The 23,787-nt window shown below is 46.3% G+C and overlaps 1 protein-coding gene across 1 annotated transcript in view; it reads right to left on the minus strand.

Moving 5' to 3' along the window:
- SYNE2 (spectrin repeat containing nuclear envelope protein 2) overlaps positions 1–23,787 on the minus strand; it is a 256,839-nt gene that overhangs the window by 140,597 nt on the left and 92,455 nt on the right. Inside the window, exons 37-45 of the mRNA XM_083432892.1 lie at positions 23,041–23,243; positions 16,739–16,858; positions 15,662–15,950; positions 12,683–12,852; positions 12,126–12,354; positions 8,261–8,395; positions 5,843–6,109; positions 2,064–2,219; positions 588–874 (exon numbers count right to left, since the gene is read on the minus strand). Coding sequence (XP_083289018.1) covers positions 588–874; positions 2,064–2,219; positions 5,843–6,109; positions 8,261–8,395; positions 12,126–12,354; positions 12,683–12,852; positions 15,662–15,950; positions 16,739–16,858; positions 23,041–23,243 — 1,856 coding nt within the window. The remainder of the gene's footprint in view (positions 1–587; positions 875–2,063; positions 2,220–5,842; positions 6,110–8,260; positions 8,396–12,125; positions 12,355–12,682; positions 12,853–15,661; positions 15,951–16,738; positions 16,859–23,040; positions 23,244–23,787) is intronic.

Below are 23,787 nucleotides of genomic sequence, written 5' to 3' on the forward strand. Positions count from 1 at the left end.
CAAGTGCAACACCACTGAAAAGATCACTGGCATTCATGTTGTACCCAGTCCTATGCTAAGGCAAGAGACACGGGTGGCGCTGTGGGTTAAACCACAGAGCCTAGGACTTGCTGATCAGAAGGTTGGTGGTTCGAATCCCTGTGACGGGGTGAGCTCCCGTTGCTCAGTCCCTGCTCCTGCCAACCTAGCAGTTCGAAAGCATATGAAAGTGCAAGTAGATAAATAGGCACCGCTCTGGCGGGAAGGTAAACGGCGTTCCATGCACTGCTCTGGTTCGCCAGAAGCGGCTTAGTCATGCTGGCCACATGACCCGGAAGCTGTATGCCGGCTCCCTTGGCCAATCAAGCGAGATGAGCGCCGCAACCCCAGAGTCAGTCACGACTGGGCCTAATGGTCAGGGGTCCCTTTACCTTTTGCTAAGGCAGAAAGATCTCCTGACCTGTCTTAAGAGGCAGTGATCTGACTTATCCTTTTAAGTGGAAACAGCAGAGATCTAGCCTAGCAACTCCTGCCAGCAGAGCCTGTTTTCTACTACTGCATCTGGCAAGTTGGTCTAGGTGATGTAGAAATCTGCTCCATGTACTCACGTTTTTAGGTTTTCTCTTTCCTCCGAAAAATGTTTCATTGAAGACTGGACCTCAGTGAGACATGCTTGGTAATTATTCAGTAAATGAAGCTGCGCTTGCCTGGCCTTTTTAGCAGACATTATATCCTGCAGTAGCTTGTCCCAACTAGAAGCCGCCACGCTGTCTGAATCTGGCGCACCTGAGCCGCTTCCTTCTGCAGCGGTCAAGCATTCTCCTTCCCGCAACGAAGAAATTTTGGCTCTCTGTTTTCTGGCAGAGCTTTGCCTTTCCAGTAGAGTGCACAAATTCTAGTCAGAAGACCAGGAAGAGAGGTTTTAAAATGGAGCCGCCTTGTTTGCACATCATAGTGAGACATACTTGCTAATCTCACACCATTTTGCTCCTCCTCTCTAGCATCCAGAAGAAGCAGGCCATGATCTAAGGCTCAGCATCACTTTGGAACTGAGGACCATGGTTTGTTCTGCTCCAACAAACCATGTCCAGTAAGCCAAGAACAAACCTTGCGTTATTGTACTACATTATTTATAGGGTTAAACCACAGAGCCTAGGACTTGCCGACCAGAAGGTCGGCAGTTCAAATCCCCACGACGGGGTGAGCTCCCGTTGCTTGGTCCCAGCTCCTGCCAACCTAGAGAATTGAAAGCACGTCAAAGTGCAAGTAGATAAATAGGTACTGCTCTGGCGGGAAGGCAAACGGCGTTTCCGTGCGCTGCTCTGGTTCGCCAGAAGCGGCTTAGTCATGCTGGCCACATGACCCAGAAGCTGTACGCCGGCTCCCTTGGCCAATAAAGCAAGATGAGCACTGCAACCCCAGAGTCGTCCGTGACTGGACCTAATGGTCAGGGGTTCCTTTACCTTTATCTTTTACTACATTATTTATACCCTTCTGTGAATTCCCCCGAAGCCCAAATTGAATAAACATAGTATAGAAATTTAAAATAAAAATAAGAAGGCTGGAATTCACATCCCCTAAACCGGAGGAAAAGCCTGCCCCCTTGCACCCAGCGTCTCCAACAAGCAGGGATCAAATACCGATGGGGCTTCCCCTTCTGCGTCATTGTAACAAGCAATACAACACAACATGCACCATGGATTGCACCATGCCTAAGTAGCTTCCATGTCACTATGTGCATGTGATGGAGCAAAAGGGTGAGAGGGTAGCGGCCACTTCATATGTAGCCACAGATTAATGAAAGCATGAATGAATAAGGACTTGTTCACACCTGCTTATCTCGTGCCTAGAAAAAGCACGGATCCGAGCAGTTTTACGCTTGTCCCATACATTCTAGGGACGAACCCGAGCGGTCTTGTTTTTGCACTGCTAATGCTTTTCCCTGGAAAAACCCACTCTTTCCTGCTAAATTAGAACAAACATCAACCTGGAAAAAATGTGATTTTCAGTGGTAACCAGTAGGTTTTCCCAGGGAAAAGCAGCAAAACAAGTGTGGTTAAGCCCCCAATCTCTTCTTTCCATACCTCTATTTCCCTCAGTTGACCATTCATCAACACAATGTCTAACTCTGCAGCCGAGATTTTCGCTTTCTTGACCTTTTGCACCATCTCTGCATAATCTGCAGTCGCCTGGTCTTCGGGAAGATGACCCCCCTGAGAAACCATTTCCATCTCAGAGCCCTGAAAACACAAACAGGTAATTAACACGCTGCTTTCATTTGGCTCGCTCTGCAACTTAGCATTTATTTCTATGTGATTCATCCAGAAGTTAATCTCAAACAGAAGTATTGCTAGGGCTCAAACACAATTGGAAGCTAGATCATCCGGGAAGAAGTCATATCCTTTGCCTTAGATGCATTGTGTTGGCTGCTGTTATTCAGCGAAGCAATTTTTTGCTGAAGGTTCTGTGCAAAACCCAGGAGGCAGCGGTGCTTCCAAATCAGGATTGAGGAAGAAGTGGAGACCCTAAGCCAGTGTTGGGATCTTGTGGATCTGTGTGCAGTTCTTCCACCTGGTGAATTCTGAACTGCAGTGAACAGCTTCTCAGAGAAATAATTTCAGGCTCCAAAGTGATTGCAGCCACTGAATGCTCCTGGGCAGGAAAAAATATATAAAGTGCTTCCTGTTTCTGTTGAGTTTTGCTTGACAAAGTGCTCCTGGACTCTGCTAGTCTCTTTTGTCCTTGGTCATTCTTTGGGTCTGACACAGTCCCACCTTGCTTTTCAGTCCTGACTACTATTTATTCATTTATTGCCCTCCATTCTAAGGGCATCGTACAGTCAAACCTCAGGTCCCAAATGCCTCCGTTTTGGAACACTGAAAACCCGGAAGTAAATGCTCCGGTTTTTGAAAGCCAAATGTCTGACGCGGCTTCCGCTCCTGCAACCAATCAGAAGCTGAGCCTCAGTTGTAGAACATTTCGGAAGCCAAGCGTGCTTCTGGAACGGATTATATTCGACAACTGAGGTTTGACTGTACCTCCTATATATTTAAGGACGCGGGTGGCGCTGTGGTCTAAACCACAGAGCCTAGGGCTTGCTGATCAGAAGGTCAGCAGTTCGGATCCCTGCGACGGGGTGAGCTCCCGTTGCTGGGTCCCTGCTCCTGCCAACCTAGCAGTTTGAAAGCATGTCACAGTGCAAGTAGATCAATAGGTACTGCTGCAGCGGGAAGGTAAACGGCGTTTCTGTGCTCTGCTCTGGTTTCGCCAGAAGCGGCTGAGTCATGCTGGCCACATGACCCGGAAAAACTGTCTGTGGAAGCGGACAAACGCCGGCTCCCTCGGCCTGTAAAGCGAGGTGAGTGCAGCAAACCCAGAGTCATTCGCGGTTGGACTTAACTGTCAGGGGTCCTTTACCTTTTACTGTATATTTGGAAATTTATTTATTTGCTCTACATTTGGACACCTCTTAGGACATCACTGGTCTTTAATCACTGGTTGAAAAACTGCAGGGTTTTCATTTGTTTCTTAGAACTCCTAAGCAACTAAAGGAAGGGAATATGAAGCAAGACCAGGGAGTGTTTGCATTCACATGCAAAATTGAACATAACCACACCAAACTTCCATCTTCCCTGATAATGCAATTATGGTAATTTTTATCCATTTAAGCAGATGCATCACACTCACTCTAAAGAGAGGCTTCAAAATACATAAAGAGCAGTCAACTGCTAAAAGGCTTAAGTGGGGAAATTCTATCTAAATGGGATGCAAAATCAAAGAAAGGAACAAAGAAATTAAACTGAGACACATTCAAGCAAGTGGTTACAATTAAATGCTGCGGAGCTGAAGACTAATATTTGCCAGTCAGGTAATGGCTGCTCATGTATGGTTCTTACCCTTAATCGGCTAATTAATTATACTAACGATCGAAGCAGCTTAATATATTCATTGATGTGTAGGCGATACTTTTGACGAGTGGTTGCTAAACATTAGATTCACTGGAGGAGTATAAGCAGAAAAGAAGAGCTTGCAGGATCAGACCAATAGCCCATCTAAGTCCAGCATCCTGTTCTTACAGTGACCAACCATATGTCCATGAGAAGTAAAGGTAAAGGGACCCCTGACCATTAGGTCCAGTTGCGGACGACTCTGGGGTTGCGGCGCTCATCTCGCTTTATTGGCCGAGGGAGCCAGTGTACAGCTTCCTGGTCATGTGGCCAGCATGACTAAGCCGCTTCTGGCAAACCAGAGCAGCACACGGAAACGCTGTTTACCTTCCCACTGGAGTGGTACCTATTTATCTACTTGCACTTTGACATGCTTTCAAACTGCTAGGTGGGCAGGAGCAGGGACCGAGCAACAGGAGCTCACCCCGTCACGGGGATTTGAACCGCCAACCTTCTGATCGGCAAGTCCTAGGCTCTGTGGTTTAACCCACAGTGCCAGGGAGCAAAACACAAGCACAGCAGAACTCTTTCCCAGCAACTGGTATTTGGAAGGATTGCTGCCTCATGGCTGGTATCTGCTGAAAGCTTTATCCCCCTCCACAAATTTGCCTAATCCTCTTCTAAAGCCATCCAAGTTTGTGGGCATCACAGCCTCCTGGGGAGCAAGGTTCATAGTTTTGACTATGAACTGTGTGAAGTTCCTATCTTCGTTCATCTCTCCTAAACTGGCCAATGCTCAGCTTCATTGGGTATCCACGAGCTCCTTCCACGAATGATGCTGTGTTTTGAACTCATAACTTCCTACCAAGACTTTGCTACAGGGGGTGGGCTCCTTCACAGTTTCAGAAATGCATAAGAGAGCAAGAGAGAGGCTTAAGCCCCTGCAAAATAAGATACTGGGCGTGCTCCAAATCATCCGCCCATGGATGTACACAGAAAATAGCAGATCTAGCTAAAAGGCCACAAGCAGATATAATAATAATAATAATAATAATAATAATAATAATAATAATAATAATTTCTTTATACCCCACCCATCTGGCTGAGTTTCCCCAGCCACTCTGCAGTGATCATTGTAATGCACCCCTGGTTATTATTATTATTATTGCAATAATAACTGGTTATTATTATTATTATTGCAATAATAACTGTAAAATCCCAGACAGTGGTTTAATCTTAGAAGGGAAGGTTTGTGACTGTGACCATCTGTGCACTTCTGAATTTGCCACTACACAACTGGATGGGAGTTGTAGTTTAGTTAACACCTGGAGGGATGCGCTACAATTCATAGAATCATAGAATCATAGAGTTGGAAGAGACCACAAGGGCCATCGAGTCCAACCCCCTGCCAAGCAGGAAACACCATCAGAGCACTCCTGACATATGGTTGTCAAGCCTCTGCTTAAAGACCTCCAAAGAAGGAGACTCCACCACACTCCTTGGCAGCAAATTCCACTGTCGAACAGCTCTTACTGTCAGGAAGTTCTTCCTAATGTTTAGGTGGAATCTTCTTTCTTGTAGTTTGGATCCATTGCTCCGTGTCCGCTTCTCTGGAGCAGCAGAAAACAACCTTTCTCCCTCCTCTATGTGACATCCTTCTATATATTTGAACATGGCTATCATATCCCCCCTTAACCTCCTCTTCTCCAGGCTAAACATGCCCAGCTCCCTTAGCCGTTCCTCATAAGGCATCGTTTCCAGGCCTTTGACCATTTTGGTTGCCCTCCTCTGGACACGTTCCAGTTTGTCAGTGTCCAATTCACAGTGCCTCTGCCTCCCTCCGTTACTAGAAACCCGGAGAGAGAAAGTGCAGGAGCTCTAGATAAACGGCTGTATTGGCTGAAGAGCTGCCCGTGTTCAATAATAGCACTTAACAACATCCTTCAATGAAGTTGTGCAACAACAGAGATTATTACCTTGCTTTCTGGTGATGGATTTGTAATGGACGAAGGAGCAGGGTCAGTCCCCATTACTTTCCCATTCATTAACGGCAAAGCGATTGGAGGCACTTCCAAGCGGCAATGCGCAGCTTGCAATTTCTTTTGATAGCCAAGTGATTGCCGCTGAAGCTCATTGAGAAGATTATCATCAGGCGGCATTTGCCCCGCTTTCGGCAGCGGCTTTCCACTCTTGCCTGTCGAGCTTGGGAAATTGTGGGCTTCCATCAAGCTGCCTTTTAGCCCCTGTTAAATAGAAATGGGGAGAAGTAGGTGGGGAAGAGACGAGAGAGAGAGAAAGGGGCGGGGGGAATCTTAACCTTCTCGGGACAGAAGTTACCGAAATGTCAATTGCTTTCTTAATGGAACCAACTTCTATAGCAAAAGAAGAATAGGCCGAAGGGGTGACGAAGGTCAGAGGAACGGAAATTTGCACAGAAGAATTGTCACTGTGAGGATGGAGCTTGTTTATAGCTCTTGAAAAGCTTGTAAATGTGAAAAGTTCCTCTCTGGTTGCCTTAATCAATCCTGCCAGTTCTCTGAGGGGCTGCTTGGGATCTTCAAGTGGGAACTTTGAGCCAGCAGTTTAAGGTGTCTGCTAAAAAAGCCGATACAATCTCAGACAGCAGAAACAGGGGTGTAAATAGCCTGTCGTGTTAAACCAGTCTTTGACAACCTGGTGCCCTCCAATCAGTATGGTTCTACCTCGAACTCAACTGATCATTTCACAGAATCATAGAATTGGAAGGGACCCCAAGAGTTATCTAGTCCAGCCCCTACAATGCAGGTATCTCAGCTAAAGCATCCATCCATGACACATGGCCATCCAACCTCTGCTTAAAAACCTCCAAGGATGGAGAGCCCACCATCTCACGAGGGAGACGGTTCCACTGCTGAACAGCTCTTACTGTCAGAAAGTTTCTTCTGACGCTTAGCCAGAATCTCCTTTCTTGCAACTTGAAGCCATTGGTGGTTCGAGTCCTACCCTCCAGAGCAGGAGAAAACAAGTTTGTTCCCTCTGCCATGTGACAGCACTTGAGATACCTGAAGATGGCCACCATATCTCCTCTCAGTCTCCTCTTTTCCAGGCTAAACATACCCAGCTCCTTCAACCGTTCCTCATAAGACTTGGTTTCCAGACTCTTGATCATCTTGGTCGCCCTCCTCTGCACATGTTTCAACTTGTCACTATCCTGCTTAAATTGTGGTGCCCAGAACTGGACACAGTATTCCAGGTGTGGTCTGACCAAGGCAGAATAGAGTGGTACTATTACTTCCCTTGATCTGGACACTATACTTCTGTTGATGCAGTCTAGAATAGCATTAGCTCCCCCCCCCCTTTTTTTTCTTGCTTCTGCATCACACTGTTGACATTTCCTGCCTTGGACAACAGGTGGCGACGAAAACTCATGTGACGCCCATAGAAAAAACGATGGTTTACTGTTAACAAGCAGGCTACTGCATGGGTAGGCAAACTAAGGCCCGGGGGCCAGATCCGGCCCAATCACCTTCTAAATCCGGCCCACAGACAGTTCAGGAACCAGCGTGTTTTTACATGAGTACAGTGGACTCTCGGTTTGTGAATGTGATCCATGCGGGAGGCACGTTCGCAGCCCGCAGCATCCGCAACCCGCACCGCATCTGTGCACACGCGGGTTGCGATTTGGTGTTTCTGCACATGCGCAAAGCGCAATTTAGCGCTTCTGCGCATGCGCTAAACCCGGAAGTAACCAGTTCCAGTACTTCCGGGTTTCGGCGCGTCCGTATCCCAAAAACGCTCAACCTGAAGTGTCTGTAACCGAAGGTATGACTATACAATGTGTCCTTTTATTAAAAATGCATCTCTGGGTTATTTGTGGGGCCTGCCTGGTGTTTTTACATGAGTAGAATGTGTGCTTTTATTAAAAATGCACCTCTGGGTTATCTGTGGGGCATAGGAATTCGTTCATTCCCCCCCCCCCAAACAGTCCGGCCCCCCACAAGGTCTGAGGGACAGTGGACCAGCCCCCGGCTGAAAAAGAATGCTGACCCCTTGGCTAGTGCATGCTGCTGAAGGTGTGGGCAGTACACTTCCCTCCTCCTGCTGCTGTGCTTCAGAAGAAACAAGCCATGGTCCAGTTTGTCATGTGATCTAAAGGCAGCTCATGATTTGCCTTTCTCCAGCCAAACCACAGTCCAAAGCCAAGGGATCACCTGTGGCTTGTGTGGGGGAAAGAAACCAGGAGCCTGGGGTTCAGGCGACACAGCAAACCAGGCAATGGTTTGTTTCCCAGCAGCAGCAGAAGAGGAGCAATGTACGCCTGCTCCTTCGTGATTGTGCAGGCTGGGGCTGATGGGAGTTGTAGTCCAAAACTGCCAGAGGCCAACAGTTTTATATGCAGCATAAACTTGAGTTACCTTAACAACCAGAGCTGGTTCCTCTCCAGTGTCAGCTGATACAGGACTTGACAATTGCTCATAATTTGTCAGCCATTCCTGGAAAAGCTGCGGAGATCCTCCTTCCATTTGATTGTTCGCCATAAAGGATTCCTTCTTCGGGTGACAAGAAAATGAGAGAATTAAAGTCCACGGAGAACCGGCAGGAAAAAGGCAGGATAATAATCATATCAGCTAGGTATGACAAGGGAGAGGAGTCTAGAATTTTTAAGGCACAAGCAAAAAATAATAAAAATCATTGTGAGCAATTCCTTGCTAGTGGGAATTGCCAGGACTGACAGAATCCGAGACCAGGGAGAAGAGACGGTGGAAGAAGATTGCAAAAAAGTTTAAAAATTTATTTAGAGAAATATTGTAAAATTAATGAATGTTAGGAAAACGTTGGAATGAAATTACATGGCTTTAGTAGAAACATTATAAGGAGTTAAGTACAAATAAGTTTTAGGGTTTTAATGGTAAGATAAGGTTAAAATAAATTAAGATAATTAAATGACAGAAAACAGTGAAAGGTGGAAAGGATTTGCTGAAATAATTAATAATTAGAATACAAAAAAGGGAGGTGTGAGGAGGTCGAGGAAATAAGTTAATGAAAGATAATGATGAATATTGGATATGTTTTTAATTGTTTTTGTTTTGGTGTATTGTGTCTTTTGTTTTCTTTTATGTATTGTAATGTATTGATTTGTATTGTTTATTCTTTTTTCTTTTTCTCACTTCTTTTTGTAATCTTTAAACTTTTAATAAATATTATTTATAAAAAAAAATTAAAAAAGCCTTGCCAGTGGAATGCAACTGGGAAATTGAGTCAAAAGCAAGAATGAACAGTATTTTTATTTATCTATTTTTCGAACATTAGGCTTGCAACCCACTCAGCTTTTTTGTGGGGTGTGGCCAAACTCCCTTTTGCACTGGTAGAATAGCACAAATCTAAACATCTCCAACTCTGACTAGGTGATCTTGAGTTCGCCGGATCATCGCCTAACAAGTTATACTTTTCCAACACCCAATTCTCATATTGCAATGCCTTATTCCCAATTCAAGGTACAGTCATACCTCGGGTTACAGACACTTCAGGTTGCGTTTTTTTGGGTTGCGGACCGCCGAAACCCGGAAGTACCGGAACGGGTTACTTCCAGGTTTTGGCAGTCGCACATGTGCAGAAGCGCTAAATCACACTTTGTGCATGTGCAGACGCGCTGAATCGCAACCCGCACGTGCGCAGATAATAATAATAATAGCTCAGGGCGGCTAACAACAATTAAATAATCAAACAATCAAATAATCCAACATTCTAAAAACATTCCATTATAAAAATTAATTAAAATCAAATTAATGGCAACCGTTAAGGAAAATTCTGTGCAGGTTGCCAGAGGAGGGGGTCAGGCTGCGCCCTGACCAAAGGCCTGGTGGAACAACTCTGTCTTGCAGGCCCTGCGGAAAGATGTCAAGTCCCGCAGGGCCCTAGTCTCTTGTGACAGAGCGTTCCACCAGATTGGAGCCACAGCCGAGAAAGCCCTGGCTCTAGTTGAGGCCAGCCTAACCTCTCTGAGGCCTGGGACCTTCGGAATGTTTTTATTTGCAGACCGTAAGTTCCTCTGTGGGGCATACCAGGAGAGGCGGTCCCGTAGGTATGAGGGTCCTAGGCTGTATAGGGCTTTGAAGGTTAAAACCAGCACCTTAAACCTGATCCTGTACTCCACCGGGAGCCAGTGCAGCTGGTATAGCACCGGGTGAATGTGATCTCGCAGCAAAGACCCCATGAGGAGTCTCGCCGCGGCATTCTGCACCCGCTGGAGTTTCTGGGTCAGTCTCAAGGGCAGCCCCACGTAGAGCGAGTTACAATAATCCAGTCTGGAGGTGACCGTCGCATGGATCACAGTGGCTAGGTCAGGGCGAGAGAGATAAGGGGCCAACTGCTTAGCTTGGTGGAGATGAAAAAATGCCGGGGCGGGTTGCGAACGCTGTGGGTTGCGAACGTGCATCCCACACGGATCACATTCACAACCCAAGCGTCCACTGTATTAGTACTAGCATATAAGGTCCTAAATTGCTTGGGCCCCAAGTTCTTCAAAAAGCATCCTTTCCCAATACCTTGCACCTTACAGTTGGCAGGTGAGGCCTTGTTGGCAGTGCCCCCACTGCAGGCTGCATGGTTGGCGTTGTGACTCAGTTCCTCATTAAAAGAGAATGGTCATGCTGGCGTGACACTTTGCTTCTGACCTTCAAGTCAACCTTGCTTCAAGCAAAGCATAGTTAATGTAAGCCACGGTTTCTTAGGTCAGTCAGCATGACAAACCATGGCTAAACAAAGTGGAAACTTCCTAACTTCCTCCTCTGAGCTGCATGAAAGGAAGGGAGCAGCATGTGAACCTGAGGCACTAAACTTATGTTTAGCATGATGCGCAATGACTGGAGCACAAAAATAGATAAAATAGGCTAAATCCACCAGCACAGCAAGAAGACTGTTCCCTGCGGTCACCTCTCTCTCGCTTCACCTCCAAAGATGGGAGACTATTTTGCATTTTATTTAACAACAACAAAACACACTTCTTGATTGTAAACAGAACCTCTAAGTGGCTTGCAAAAAATAAAATAAAAGCAAAACAAATATTAAAATTGACCATTAAGACAGAGTTAAAAACAGGAATTCAAAAAAAATCACCAAAATCTACAACAAGCTAAAATCAGATGGACAGGGTTGCCTGGAGACAAATGCTTTTAGGAGGCATTGAAAAAGAGTACAGTGGTACCCCGCAAGACGAATGCCTCGGAAGACGAAAAACTCGCTAGACGAAAGGGTTTTTCGTTTTCTGAGGTGCTTCGCAAGACGGATTTTCCTAAGGGCTTGCTTCGCTAGACGAAACAGCCCTGCCTCTGCTGTCATGGTGACGGTCACTGCACGCACGCACGCTCGCTTCCCCGCTCCTCCGGCTCCCTCCCACCTTCCGGCTGCGGACTCCTCCGGCTCCCTCCGACCTTCCGGCTGATGGCCGACCTTCAGGCTGCCTCGCGCCGCCGCCCACCGCCCTTGCGCACTCCTCTGAGAGCCGTTGCCGCCAGCAGCCAGCGTTGCAGCTGGAGTCGCGCTCCTGAGCCCCGCCGCCCTCCAGCAGCCGCGTCGCACGGTGGCCACAAGGCGCGGGTGAGTCCGAGGTACTGGCTGCGGCAGCTGCCCTGCTTCTCCCCATCCCTCCCCGCCGTTGTCAGTGTTTAAATGCAGTAGTGCTTCGCAAGATGGAAAAACTCGCACAACGAAAAAACTCGCGGAACGAATTAATTTCGTCTTGCGAGGCACCACTGTACAGTGAAGGCACCTTCCTGATGGGAAGATGCAAGGGGTTCCAAAGTACGGGTTCACCACACCCAAAGATTGATTTCTTACCATTGCAGAACAAATATTATGTGGCACCTGCAGCAGTGCCAGTTCTGCGGATCCAAGGGGCCATGTGGGCAAGGCGATCCCTCAACTGGGTGGAGGCACTAGGTCAAATGACCAGTGGATCTTTTGATATAGGCAGCCTTTCTCAATCTGTGGATCCCCAGATGTTGTTGAACCACAACTCCCATCACCCCCTAGCTAGCAAGGCCAAAGCTCAGGGATGATGGGAGTTGTAGTCCAACACCATCTGGGGACCCACAGGTTGAGAACCGCTGCATTAGAGGAAAAGAAGGGATATGGAAACTTATCCTCTAGGAATCTCGTCTTTTCCCTCCAGCCCATGAAAACTGAACTCAACCAGAGCTCAGAGAGACAGAGAGGGAGAGAGAGAGAGGCTACTCTGATTTCCCTTTGTAGTGGGCACACATTCCATCCCATAACACTTACTGATCCTCCTTTCTGGCTTCCACCAAGCACTTCCATCAGGCTGATATCAGGAGCATCAAATGAGATCAGCAGTTCCTCTGCATCTGCCTTCTCTTGGGTCTGCCCGTCATGTCTGAGCGCAGTACTCTGGGTGTTCCCGGCCTCTCGTTCTTCCACACAGCCAAGTTTCGCTTTCTTCTTCCGTTTAGTCTGCGGTTTAGCCTTCTCGTCTTTCACGCACTCAGCTTCTCTGAAGGAATAACCCAAACATCATGAACCTCCCGCTTCTTTCTTTCACACAGAGAAGCTTCCAGAACCCTCTTGAATAAATTAAAACAGGGAAAATCTCTACACATCAGATCAATACTTCCTGCACTAAGAAATGCAAACTGACAGCCTATACATGAGACAGTTGGGTATTGGTCCAGATACATGTTTACCACCTCAGAGACCTCTAATTCCTGAGTAAGAATGTTTTCTGCCAGGGAACGAGAAGCAAGAGATACAGCTCCACCATCTCTTTCAATCGTATGACATCTTTCCTTGTGTGGTCCATGTTCCCTCTCCATGTTACCTACCTTAGATATCCTCTGGCCATTTGAATGGTGCTCTCCCACTGGTTTCGGACATCAGAAATCATACGCTCAACAGCGAGATTCTTGCTCCCATTCTTGCTCTTCACGTGTTCCCCAAGGCAGACAATATTTTGTAGTTTAGCATCACCCTCCTCTTTCAGCTGTAGAATCTCCTGTGTTGTAAGAAACAGCATGGGGGTAACTGGTTCCACACACACTTGTTTTGCTGTTTAGGTTAAGCCTAATGTTGTAGCTGGGGACACGGGTGGAGCTGTGGGTTAAACCACAGAGCCTAGGACTTGCCGATCAGAAGGTCGGCGGTTCAAATCCCCGCGCCGGCGTGAGCTCCCGTTGTTCGGTCCCTGGTCCTGCCAACCTAGCAGTTCAAAAGCACGTCAAAGTGCAAGTAGATCAATAGGTACCACTCCGGTGGGAAGGAAAACGGCGTTTCCGTGCGCTGCTCTGGTTCGCCAGATGTGTTGTTTGTGCTGTACTTTTGTACTGTTTTATTGTTGTTAGCCGCCCTGAGCCCAGCTTCGGCTGGGGAGGGCGGGATATAAATAAAATTTATTATTATTATTATTATGTGGCTTAGTCATGCTGGCCACATGACCCGGAAGCGAGATGAGCGCCACAACCCCAGAGTTGGCCACGACTGGACCAAATGATCAGGGGTCCCTTTACCTTTTAATGTTGTAGCTACAATAAAGAGCCGTAGCGTATAAGTTAGATGCTACTGCAGCCCGGTTGCCAAGTGGTTCATGAATGGAAGAAAAAGATGGCAAAAGAATGGAAGAAAAAGATGAAGAAATGGAAAAGGAATATTGGGGCGGGGGGGGCAGCTCACTCTGAATTTAAAACATTCTTTGGAATGCTGGTGCTACTGCTCAGCTGAAGTATTTGGCCCAAAACTTTTTTAGCGTTTTGGGTAGGGAGGAAGAATACCCCCACCAAAAACTGGACTAATCTTCAGGGGATGGGTGCAACCAAAGAACTTTTGGGCGATGGGGTGGGTGTTCCCATTCTAAAAACAAAAACGCAGGAGGGGACTTTGTTGCCCTCGGCAGACTTACAGCATTCCCTTTGTAATTATGGGCAGGATGCCCTACAGGAATTACGTTAACTATGTCAGTTCGCAAATGCTACAGTTCTCAGAGTGAGTTTGCAGTACAGTGGTACCTCGGTTTAAGAACTTCATTTGTTCTGGAGATCCGTTCTTAACCTGAAACTGATCTTAACCTGAGGTTAACCACTTTTTTTTTTAATAATATTTATTGAATTTTCCAATAACATAACACCAAAACAAAACATATCCACAAAAAACAAAAAAAGGGAAGAGAATATTGAATAATAAAAAGAGAAGAAAAAATAAAAGAGAAAGAAAAAAACCCAAGAAAGAGACCCTTCCCCACCCCCCAACACAAAAATCCCAAAAAACAAAACACAAAAATACCCAAAAAACACAAAGTTTCAAATTCCTTCTTTTTTGACTTGTTTCCTTGACTTCCTCCCACCTCCCTCTTTGTATACCAATTTTTAATCTAATTGGCAAATTCCATCCAACTTTTACTACTTTTTCACTTATTTACCTTTACCCCTTTTAAAAAGAAAAATAATAATAGAAAAAGAAAATTTTCCTTAAATCTTCTAATCTTAAACCCTATAGTTATATACCCTTATATCCTTATGTTTCATCTTCCTTATCTTAATCCCTGGAACCAAATAAATTCCTTCCATCATCCCCCAAAAATACTTATTAAAATCATATTATATCAAATTTTACTTAAAAATTTCCAAATTATCCCGCCATCTCTTCCCCCCGGTTTCGGGTACTGCCAGTCCTTTTTACAAATTTTTAAAGGTTAACCACTTTAGCTAATGGGGCCTCCCACTACCGTCACCGCGCGGTTTCTGTTCTCATCCTGAAGCAAAGTTCTTAACCCGAGGTACAATTTCTGGGTTAATGGAGTCTGTAACCTGAAGCGTCTGTAACCCGAGGTACCACTGCAATTCTCTTTTCCCAGGGAACTCTGAGAATTGTGGTTCTGTGCAGGGAACAGGGGTCCCCTAACAACTCTTTACCACCTTAGTAAACTACAGTTCCCAAAATTCTTTGGGAAGGGGGAAATGCATGACTCTTTAAAGTGTTATGATAACTGCTTTAAATGTATAGTGCAGATGGGGCCCAAATCAGAAAGAAGGCTCAATAAGGACCAGGTATAATTGAACCCCCGCAATGACAAAGCTAGACAGCATTTTAAAAAGTATAGACATCACCTTGCCAACAAAGGTCCGTATAGTAAAAGCTATGGTTTTCCCAGTAGTGATGTATGGAAGTGAGAGCTGGACCATAAAGAAGGCTGATCGCCGAAGAATTGACGCTTTTGAATTATGGTGCTGGAGGAGACTCTTGAGAGTCCCATGGACTGCAAGAACAACAAACCTGTCCATTCTTAAGGAAATCAGCCCTGAGTGCTCACTGGAAGGACAGATCGTGAAGCTGAGGCTCCAATACTTTGGCCACCTCATGAGAAGAGAAGACTCACTGGAAAAGACCCTGATGTTGGGAAAGATGGAGGGCACAAGGAGAAGGGGACGACAGAGGACGAGATGGTTGGACAGTGTTCTCGAAGCTACAAACATGAATCTGACCAAACTGCGGGTGGCAGTGGAAGACAGGAGTGCCTGGCGTGCTCTGGTCCATGGGGTCACGAAGAGTCGGACACGACTGAACGACTAAACAACAACAACATAATTGAACCCCCGCAAAAGCCTTATGAAATCAAGCCAGGATGAATGCTCAAATAAACACATTCTCCGGAGGATCCCTGTGTGCCATAGTGCTGCAATTCTACGCCATGATGCTACTATGTCAATTCACAAATGCAGGGTCCAGATTGGAGTCATCTGAGCTGGCAGTGAGCAAAGAGGTTCAAGGGGAACAACATCACATCACACCATGTGAGTTGTCTCTTTTAGTACCTTTATTTTCTCCAGGCTTTCATCCAGCGCTGCCTTGGATTCCTTATAGCTTAGGCCTAAGATTGTGTCTTTCAGCCTTTGCACCCAGTGGATCATATTCTGGGCAAGTTCTTCAAAATTACTTTCCTCTGCAGAAAGGACCTGGGAAACGTCAAGGCTTCTAGAGACACAGGTGAGCAGCGTCTTGTACCTGTCGACAAGCTGAGGGGTTACCAGCACCACTTCCTCCTTAGATAAACCAGAGAGCCTCAAAGAATTTGCCAGCCAAGCAAGAGATTCAAATGACTCTCTGGGGGAGGAAAGAAAAACACACACACAAAAACAGATTATTTTCTTTTTCAACGTAAAGAACCATAGGTGAAAGGTAAGGCTCGTATTCGGCATGTACTACTGCAATGCGCTCTATGTGGGGCTACCTTTGAAGGTGACCCGGAAACTACAACTAATCCAGAATGCGGCAGCTAGACTGGTGACTGGGAGCGGCTGCCGAGACCATATAACACCGGTCTAGAAAGACCTACACTGGCTCCCAGTACGTTTCCGAGCACAATTCAAAGTTTTGGTGCTGACCTTTAAAGCCCTAAACGGCCTCAGTCCAGTATATCTAAAGGAGTGTCTCCACCTCCATCGTTCTGCCTGGACACTGAGGTCCAGCTCCGAGGGCCTTCTGGTGGTTCCCTCACTGCGAGAAGCCAAGTTACAGGGAACCAGGCAGAGGGCCTTCTCGGTAGTGGCGCCCGCCCTGTGGAACGCCCTCCCACCAGATGTCAAAGATAAAAATAACTGCCAGACTTTTAGAAGACATCTAAAGGCAGCCCTGTTTAGGGAAGCTTTTAATGTTTAATAGGTTAATGCATTTTAGTGTTTTGTTGGAAGCCGCCCAGAGTGGTATATTGCCCCTGGAGCATTTACCATGGGGCAGTGTGGCCCTCAAGATTCAAAAGTGCTAGCTGCCAAAGTACCAGATGTCTGGCGATTCCAATCAGAATCAACAGTGGACAACTTCGTATGATCTGTTTATCCCGTATAACTGGCCGAAGTAGTGAACAAATATTTAAAAGCCTAAAGGCAGGATACCTCTGTTTTAGAAGAATTTGATAAAAATGCTCCAGCCTCGGCTTCTCTACTTGATTCTCTTGCCATTTCTTTTCCTGAAGGCTTAGCCATTCCTCTAAGCTACGGAACAGATATTCAAGTCTGGAAAAAAATTATGTAAGGAAATAAATAGAAGGATTATGGTACGTGAGAATAATTATACAGCAATTTAAGGCAAATGATGTGAACGGGTCTTGCTCCCAGTACCAGCTTTTAAGGCACCAAGTCCAGACCACTTTATTTGTCTAGATCATTTATGGTGGATCTGGTTTTTGCTCTTCCACTATTGCTCTTCACAGTTATAGTTTTCATGTTGCATTGCTTACAAAAGAGAGGGCAAATCAGGATTGACCGTGGGTGATTTCACAGAATCGTGGAATTTGTAGAGCTGGAAGAGACCAGGAGGGTCATCTAGTCCAACCCCCTGCGATACAGGAATATTTTGCCCAACGTGGGGCTCAAACCTATGACCCTGAGATCCAGAGTCTCATGCTCTACCGACTGATTTGGCGTAAGATTGGCAAAGATTGCTGGCTCTCAATTGCTTAACAACAGCAGCAACCACTTCTCTCCCCCCCTCCACCTCCTTCCCCAACCTTATTCTCTATACAACACTACAGTGGTACCTCGCAAGACGAAAAGAATCCGTTTTGCGGGTCTTTTCGTCTTGCGGTTTTTTCGTCTTGCGAAGCAAGCCCATTGACGGATTAGCGCTATTGGCACTTTAAGGGCTAAAAACAGCTTTTTAAGGGGTGGGGGATTAGCGGTTTTGCTGCTAAAATGCTTTTAGCAGCTTAGCGATTCAAAATAAGGGGTTTTGGAGCAGAAAAAAAAATTCAAATTTTTTCGTCTTGCGAAGCAAGCCCATAGGGAAATTCGTCTTGCGAAGCGCCTCTGCAGACGGAAAACCCTTTCGTCTTGCGGGTTTTCCATCTTGCGAGGCATTCATAGAATCATAGAATCATAGAATCATAGAATCATAGAATCATAGTGTTGGAAGAGACCACAAGGGTCATCGAGTCCAACCCCCTGCCAAGCAGGAAACACCATCAGAGCACTCCTGACATATGGTTGTCAAGCCTCTGCTTAAAGACCTCCAAAGAAGGAGACTCCACCACACTCCTTGGCAGCAAATTCCACTGTCGAACAGCTCTTACTGTCAGGAAGTTCTTCCTAATGTTTAGGTGGAATCTTCTTTCTTGTAGTTTGTATCCATTGCTCCGTGTCCGCTTCTCTGGAGCAGCAGAAAACAACCTTTCTCCCTCCTCTATGTGACATCCTTTTATATATTTGAACATGGCTATCATATCACCCCTTAACCTCCTCTTCTCCAGGCTAAACATGCCCAGCTCCCTTAGCCGATCCTCATAAGGCATTGTTTCCAGGCCTTTGACCATTTTGGTTGCCCTCCTCTGTACACGTTCTAGTTTGTCAGTGTCCTTCTTGAACTGTGGTGCCCAGAACTGGACACAGTACTCCAGGTGAGGTCTGACCAGAGCAGAATACAGTGGCACTATAACTTCCCTTGATCTAGATGCTATACTCCTATTGATGCAGCCCAGAATTGCATTGGCTTTTTTAGCTGCCGCGTCACACTGTCGGCTCATGTCAAGTTTGTGGTCAACCAAGACTCCTAGATCCTTTTCACATGTACTGCTCTCAAGCCAGGTGTCACCCATCTTGTATTTGTGCCTCTCATTTTTTTTGCCCAAGTGCAATACTTTACATTTCTCCCTGTTAAAATTCATCTTGTTTGTTTTGGCCCAGTTCTCTAATCTGTCAAGGTCGTTTTGAAGTGTGATCCTGTCTTCTGGGGTGTTAGCGACCCCTCCCAGTTTGGTGTCATCTGCAAATTTGATCAGGATGCCCTTGAGTCCATCATCCAAGTCGTTGATAAAGATGTTGAATAAGACCGGGCCCAAGACAGAACCCTGTGGCACCCCACTAGTCACTCTTCTCCAGGATGAAGAGGAACCATTGATGAGCACCCTTTGGGTCCGGTCAGTCAGCCAGTTGCAAATCCACTGAGTGGTAGCATAGTCAAGACCGCATTTTACCAGCTTCTTTACAAGAATATCATGGGGCACCTTGTCAAATGCCTTGCTGAAATCAAGGTAGACTACATCCACTGCGTTCCCTTCATCTACCAGGCTTGTAATTCTGTCAAAAAATGAGATCAGGTTAGTCTGACATGACTTATTTTTCAGAAATCCATGCTGACTATTGGTGATCACAGCATTCCTTTCTAGGTGCTCACAGATTGTTTGCTTAATGATCTGCTCCAGAATCTTCCCTGGTATTGATGTTAGACTGACTGGGCGGTAATTATTTGGGTCCTCTCTTTTCCCCTTTTTGAAAATAGGGACAACATTTGCCCTCCTCCAGTCTGCCGGGACTTCGCCTGTTCTCCAGGAATTCTCAAAGATGACTGCCAGTGGTTCTGAGATCACATCTGCCAGTTCTTTTAATACTCTTGGATGCAGTTCATCTGGCCCTGGAGACTTGAATACATCTAAACTAGCCAAGTATTCTTGTACTATCTCCTTAGTTATTCTGGGCTGTGTTTCCTCTGCTGAATCATTTCCTCCAAATTCTTCAGGTCGGGCATTGTTTTCTTTATCGGAGAAGACTGAGGCAAAGAAGGCATTGAGGAGTTCAGCCCTTTCTGTGTCCCCTGTTTGCATTTCACCATCTTCTCCTCTGAGTGACCCCACTGTTTCTTTGTTCTTCCTTTTGCTACGAACATACCCATAGAAGCCTTTTTTGTTGCTTTTAACCTCTCTAGCAAGCCTGAGTTCATTCTGTGCTTTAGCTTTTCTGACTTTGTGTCTACACGTGCTGGCTATTTGTTTGAATTCCTCTTTGGTGGTTTCCCCCCTTTTCCATTTTTTGTACACATCCTTTTTTAATCTTAACTCAGTTAAAAGTTCTTTAGATAGCCACCCTGGCTTCTTTAGGCACCTTCCATGTTTCCGTCTCATTGGTATTGCCTGAAGTTGTGCTTTTACTATCTCCCTCTTAACAAACTCCCAGCCATCATGAACTCCCTTTCCTTTTAGTATTACTGTCCATGGGATCTCACCCAGCACTTCCCTAAGTTTTATGAAGTCGGCTTTCTTAAAGTCAAGAAATTGAGTCCTAGTATGCTTGGCTGCTCCTTTCCGTTGTATAGTAAACTTCAGAAGAGCATGATCACTTGCGCCTAATGATCCTTCCACTTCTACCCCACTAACCAGGTCATCAACATTGGTTAGGACCAGATCTAAAATGGCTGTTCCTCTTGTTGCTTCTCCCACTTTCTGGACAATGAAGTTGTCTGCAAGGCCAGTGAGGAATCTGTTTGACCTTATGCTCTTGGCTGAGTTTGACATCCAACAAATATCCGGGTAATTGAAGTCCCCCATTACTACTATCTCCCTTCCTTTTGCATGCTTGGCCATCTGTTCCAGGAAGGCATCATCTATGTCCTCCGTTTGGCTTGGGGATCTATAGTAAACTCCCACAATGAGGTCACTATTATTCTTCTCTCCCTTAATTTTGACCCAAATGCTCTCACTTTGGCTTTGAGATTCTAAATCTTGGATCTCTTCACAGGTATACACATCCCTGACATATAGCGCCACTCCTCCTCCTTTCTTGTCTGGTCTGTTTCTCTGAAATAGATTGTATCCCTCCATTTTTACATTCCAATCGTGGGACTTATCCCACCAGGTTTCAGTGATGCCTATTATGTCATATTTAGTTTGCTGTACCAAGAGCTCAAGCTCATCTTGTTTATTTCCCATGCTTTGTGCATTAGTGTACAGACATTGAAGTCCATTAGTCATTCCCCCGTGTCTCTTATTTAAGGATTTTTTCCTCCCACCACTAGGTCTGCTTGCTGTTTGCTCCATTTGGTCTATGACATTTGGATGATCATCTTCATCAATTAATAGACTCCTACCTTCAGGAGCACTGTCTCCCTCCCCCGCATTAGTCAGTTTAAAGCCCTCCTGATGAGGTTTCTTAGTTTTTTGGCAAAAACATTCCTCCCAACCGTTGTGAGGTGCAGCCCATCGCTTGCCAGAAGTCCATCCTCAAGAAACTGCAGTCCGTGATCTAAGAATCCAAACCGTTCCTGTTTACACCATTTGCGAAGCCAGCTGTTTACTTCCACTATTTTCCTCTCTCTCCCTGGGCCACGTCGTTCAACTGGGAGGACAGATGAGATGACGATTTGTGCATTTAATTGCTTCAATTTCCTGCCCAGAGCCTCGTAGTCTCTTTTGATCTTCTGGAGGCTATTGCTTGCAGTGTCATTGGTTCCCACATGAACCAAGAGGAAGGGGTATTTGTCAGTGGGTTTTATGATTCCTTGCAGTCGTTCAGTTACATCTTGGATCTTAGCCCCGGGGAGACAGCACACTTCCCAAGACATCTTGTCAGGCCCACAGATCACTGCTTCTGTTCCCCTCAGTAAGGAATCCCCTATCACCACTACACGCCTTCTCTTAGGTTTGGTCAGGGTTCTTCCGTGAGCGGTCCATTCCAAGGTCGCCTGCACATTCCCTGAGGACTGACTTTGCTGCTCATCTTCATATACGTGATCGACTGTAATGAGGGAGAGATCCTCAAATGGAGTCTGCTCTTCGTCTTCCATGCTAGGGGAGAGGACCTCAAAGCGATTGTGTATTTCTAGACAATCAGAGCGAACCCTGGGCCTCCTACTTCTTTGAGTCACGTTTCTCCACATATCGGGCTCCTGTGTTGGTGAACTAGCCTCCTTCTCAGGGGAGTCCCCTGTCTCCTCCTTGGTGGAGACGGTGTGCTCTGTTGCTTCCAAGAAGAGCTCCAGCTCTCTAATTCTTTGGAGCGTAGCTAAACGTTCCTCCAGTTGCTGGACTTTGTCTTTTAGGAGGGCAATCAACATGCAATTGCTGCACGTAAAGCTGCCTGCAACCTTTGGCAAGATGGCAAACATTGCGCAGGAACCGCAGGCGACTGCAGCTGTTCCCTCCCCCTCCATCTTGAGAATGTGTCGTTGGGCTTGAGACTAGCTCCCCTAAATCTAAAAGATGGTTCAAACTGAACCCACAGCTAATCACCTGCCTCAACAGAAACCCTGCCCCCTCTGACCTTTGACCAGGGAAAGCAGCTAATCAGCCACAAGAATCACACACACAAGAAACCCCTTTTGGCTCCTTCTTCAGCCGCTGCCCTGCAAACACTGATAAGCTCCTCCCACATTCGTCTTGCGGGGCACCACTGTAATTACATGTCTCACATTACAGCCATACCTCGGTTGTCAAACGCCTTGGTACTTGGACGGTTTGGCTCCTGAATGCCACAAACCCGGAAGTGAGTGTTCCGGTTTGCAAATGTTTTTTGGAAGCCGAAAGTCCTGCAGCCAATCGGAAGCCTCGCCTTCGTTTTCGAACCGTTCCGGGAATCGAACGGACTCCCAGAACGGATTAAGTTCGGCAACCAAGGTACCACTGTATACATAACTGATATATATAAAAGACTTTACAACCTGAGAAAAGAGACACTGCACATATTTTTGTAAACCAAGAAAATCTTTAAATACCGCAACAGCAAAATGAATTGATTCCTAAAGTTATACGGCTGAGGTGGATGAAGAAAGTTTGTGGGTTTTTCAGTAGAGGTACTCAAAATCCTTCAATTCTGAGTGGTAGATCTTGGGATTCTAGCCAAAACAAACCAACCCCAAAGTTACTCCCCGAAAGCTGGAACCTGCCCTGCCCTGGCTTGTATCTCCTTCTCTGTGTGTGTGCGCATGCACCCACATTTGTGGGTTTCTGTTGTTGCTGCCATTTATTGTTATAATATTGTGTGGGTAACCTTGAAGACAAGGGATGCGGGTGGCGCTGTGGGTTAAACCACAGAGCCTAGGGCTTGCCTATCAGAAGGTCGGCGGTTTGAATCCCCGCGACGGGGTGAGCTCCCGTTGTTCAGTCCCAGCTCCTGCCCACCTAGCAGTTCAAAAGCACGTCAAAGTGCAAGTAGATAAATAGGTACCACTCCGGCGGGAAGGTAAATGGCGTTTCCGTGCACTGCTCTGGTTCGCCAGAAGCGGCTTAATCATGCTGGCCACATAACTCGGAAGCTGCACACCGGCTCCCCAGAGTTGGCCACGACTGGACCTAATGGTCAGGGGTCCCTTTACCTTTAACCTTGAAGACAACGTAACCACAAGGTAGGATAGAAACATCTCGAATAAATACATAAAAGGGCTGTTGGTGGTCCTTAAAATAAGCTGGGCCTAGTGCACTTGGCCTTCTTACCTAGCAAACTGCTGCAAAGTGACGTGGAGCTCCTTCTCCCTTCCCTGACACCTGCTGATCACGCTCTGTAATTCTGCTTCTTGGCCCTTCATCCATCTGCTCATGTGGCTGACGTCCACTTCGGGGAAATAGCTCTCCACCTGGCTCAAGAGTGTTTTCACCTCCTGGAAAGCACTGCCTTTGCCTTCAAAGGTTAGGAAGGTCTGGGCGAAAATAAACAGAAACACAAAACACAATATATGCGTGTACGTGTGTGTGTAAAATGCTAAAATCTGTTGGCTGCTGCAGTCGTTTAGCAGGATACAAATCTCTACCCTCTGTGCCATCCAGAGGAAAATGTGAGAAGCCAAATTCAGCTGGTGCAGAATTCGGCGTCCAGGTTGCACACTGGGTAAGATGGTTTGAGTGCAGCAGATTGATCATGGCCCAACTGCGCTGGCTGCCAATTAGTTTCTAGGCCCAACTCAAAGTGCTGGTTTGGACCTATAAAGCCCTAAATGGCTCAGGACCTCAGGACCTCAAGGACCCCCTCTCTCCATATGAACGGACTCAGACCCTGAGGTCATCATCGGAGGTCCTTCTTCATGTGCCATCTCCATGAGAGGTCTGGATTGTGGCAACACGAGTAGGGCCTTTGTGGCAGTGGTTCCGTGTATGGAATGCCCTAGCCAGGGAGGTTTGGCTGGCCCTATTATTATTATTAGTAGTAGTAGTAGCGGTAATTGTTGTATACCACACTTCATTCAT

The sequence above is a fragment of the Podarcis tiliguerta genome, assembly GCF_965153285.1.
Source record: "Podarcis tiliguerta genome assembly, chromosome: 1".
Taxonomy (NCBI): domain Eukaryota; kingdom Metazoa; phylum Chordata; class Lepidosauria; order Squamata; family Lacertidae; genus Podarcis; species Podarcis tiliguerta.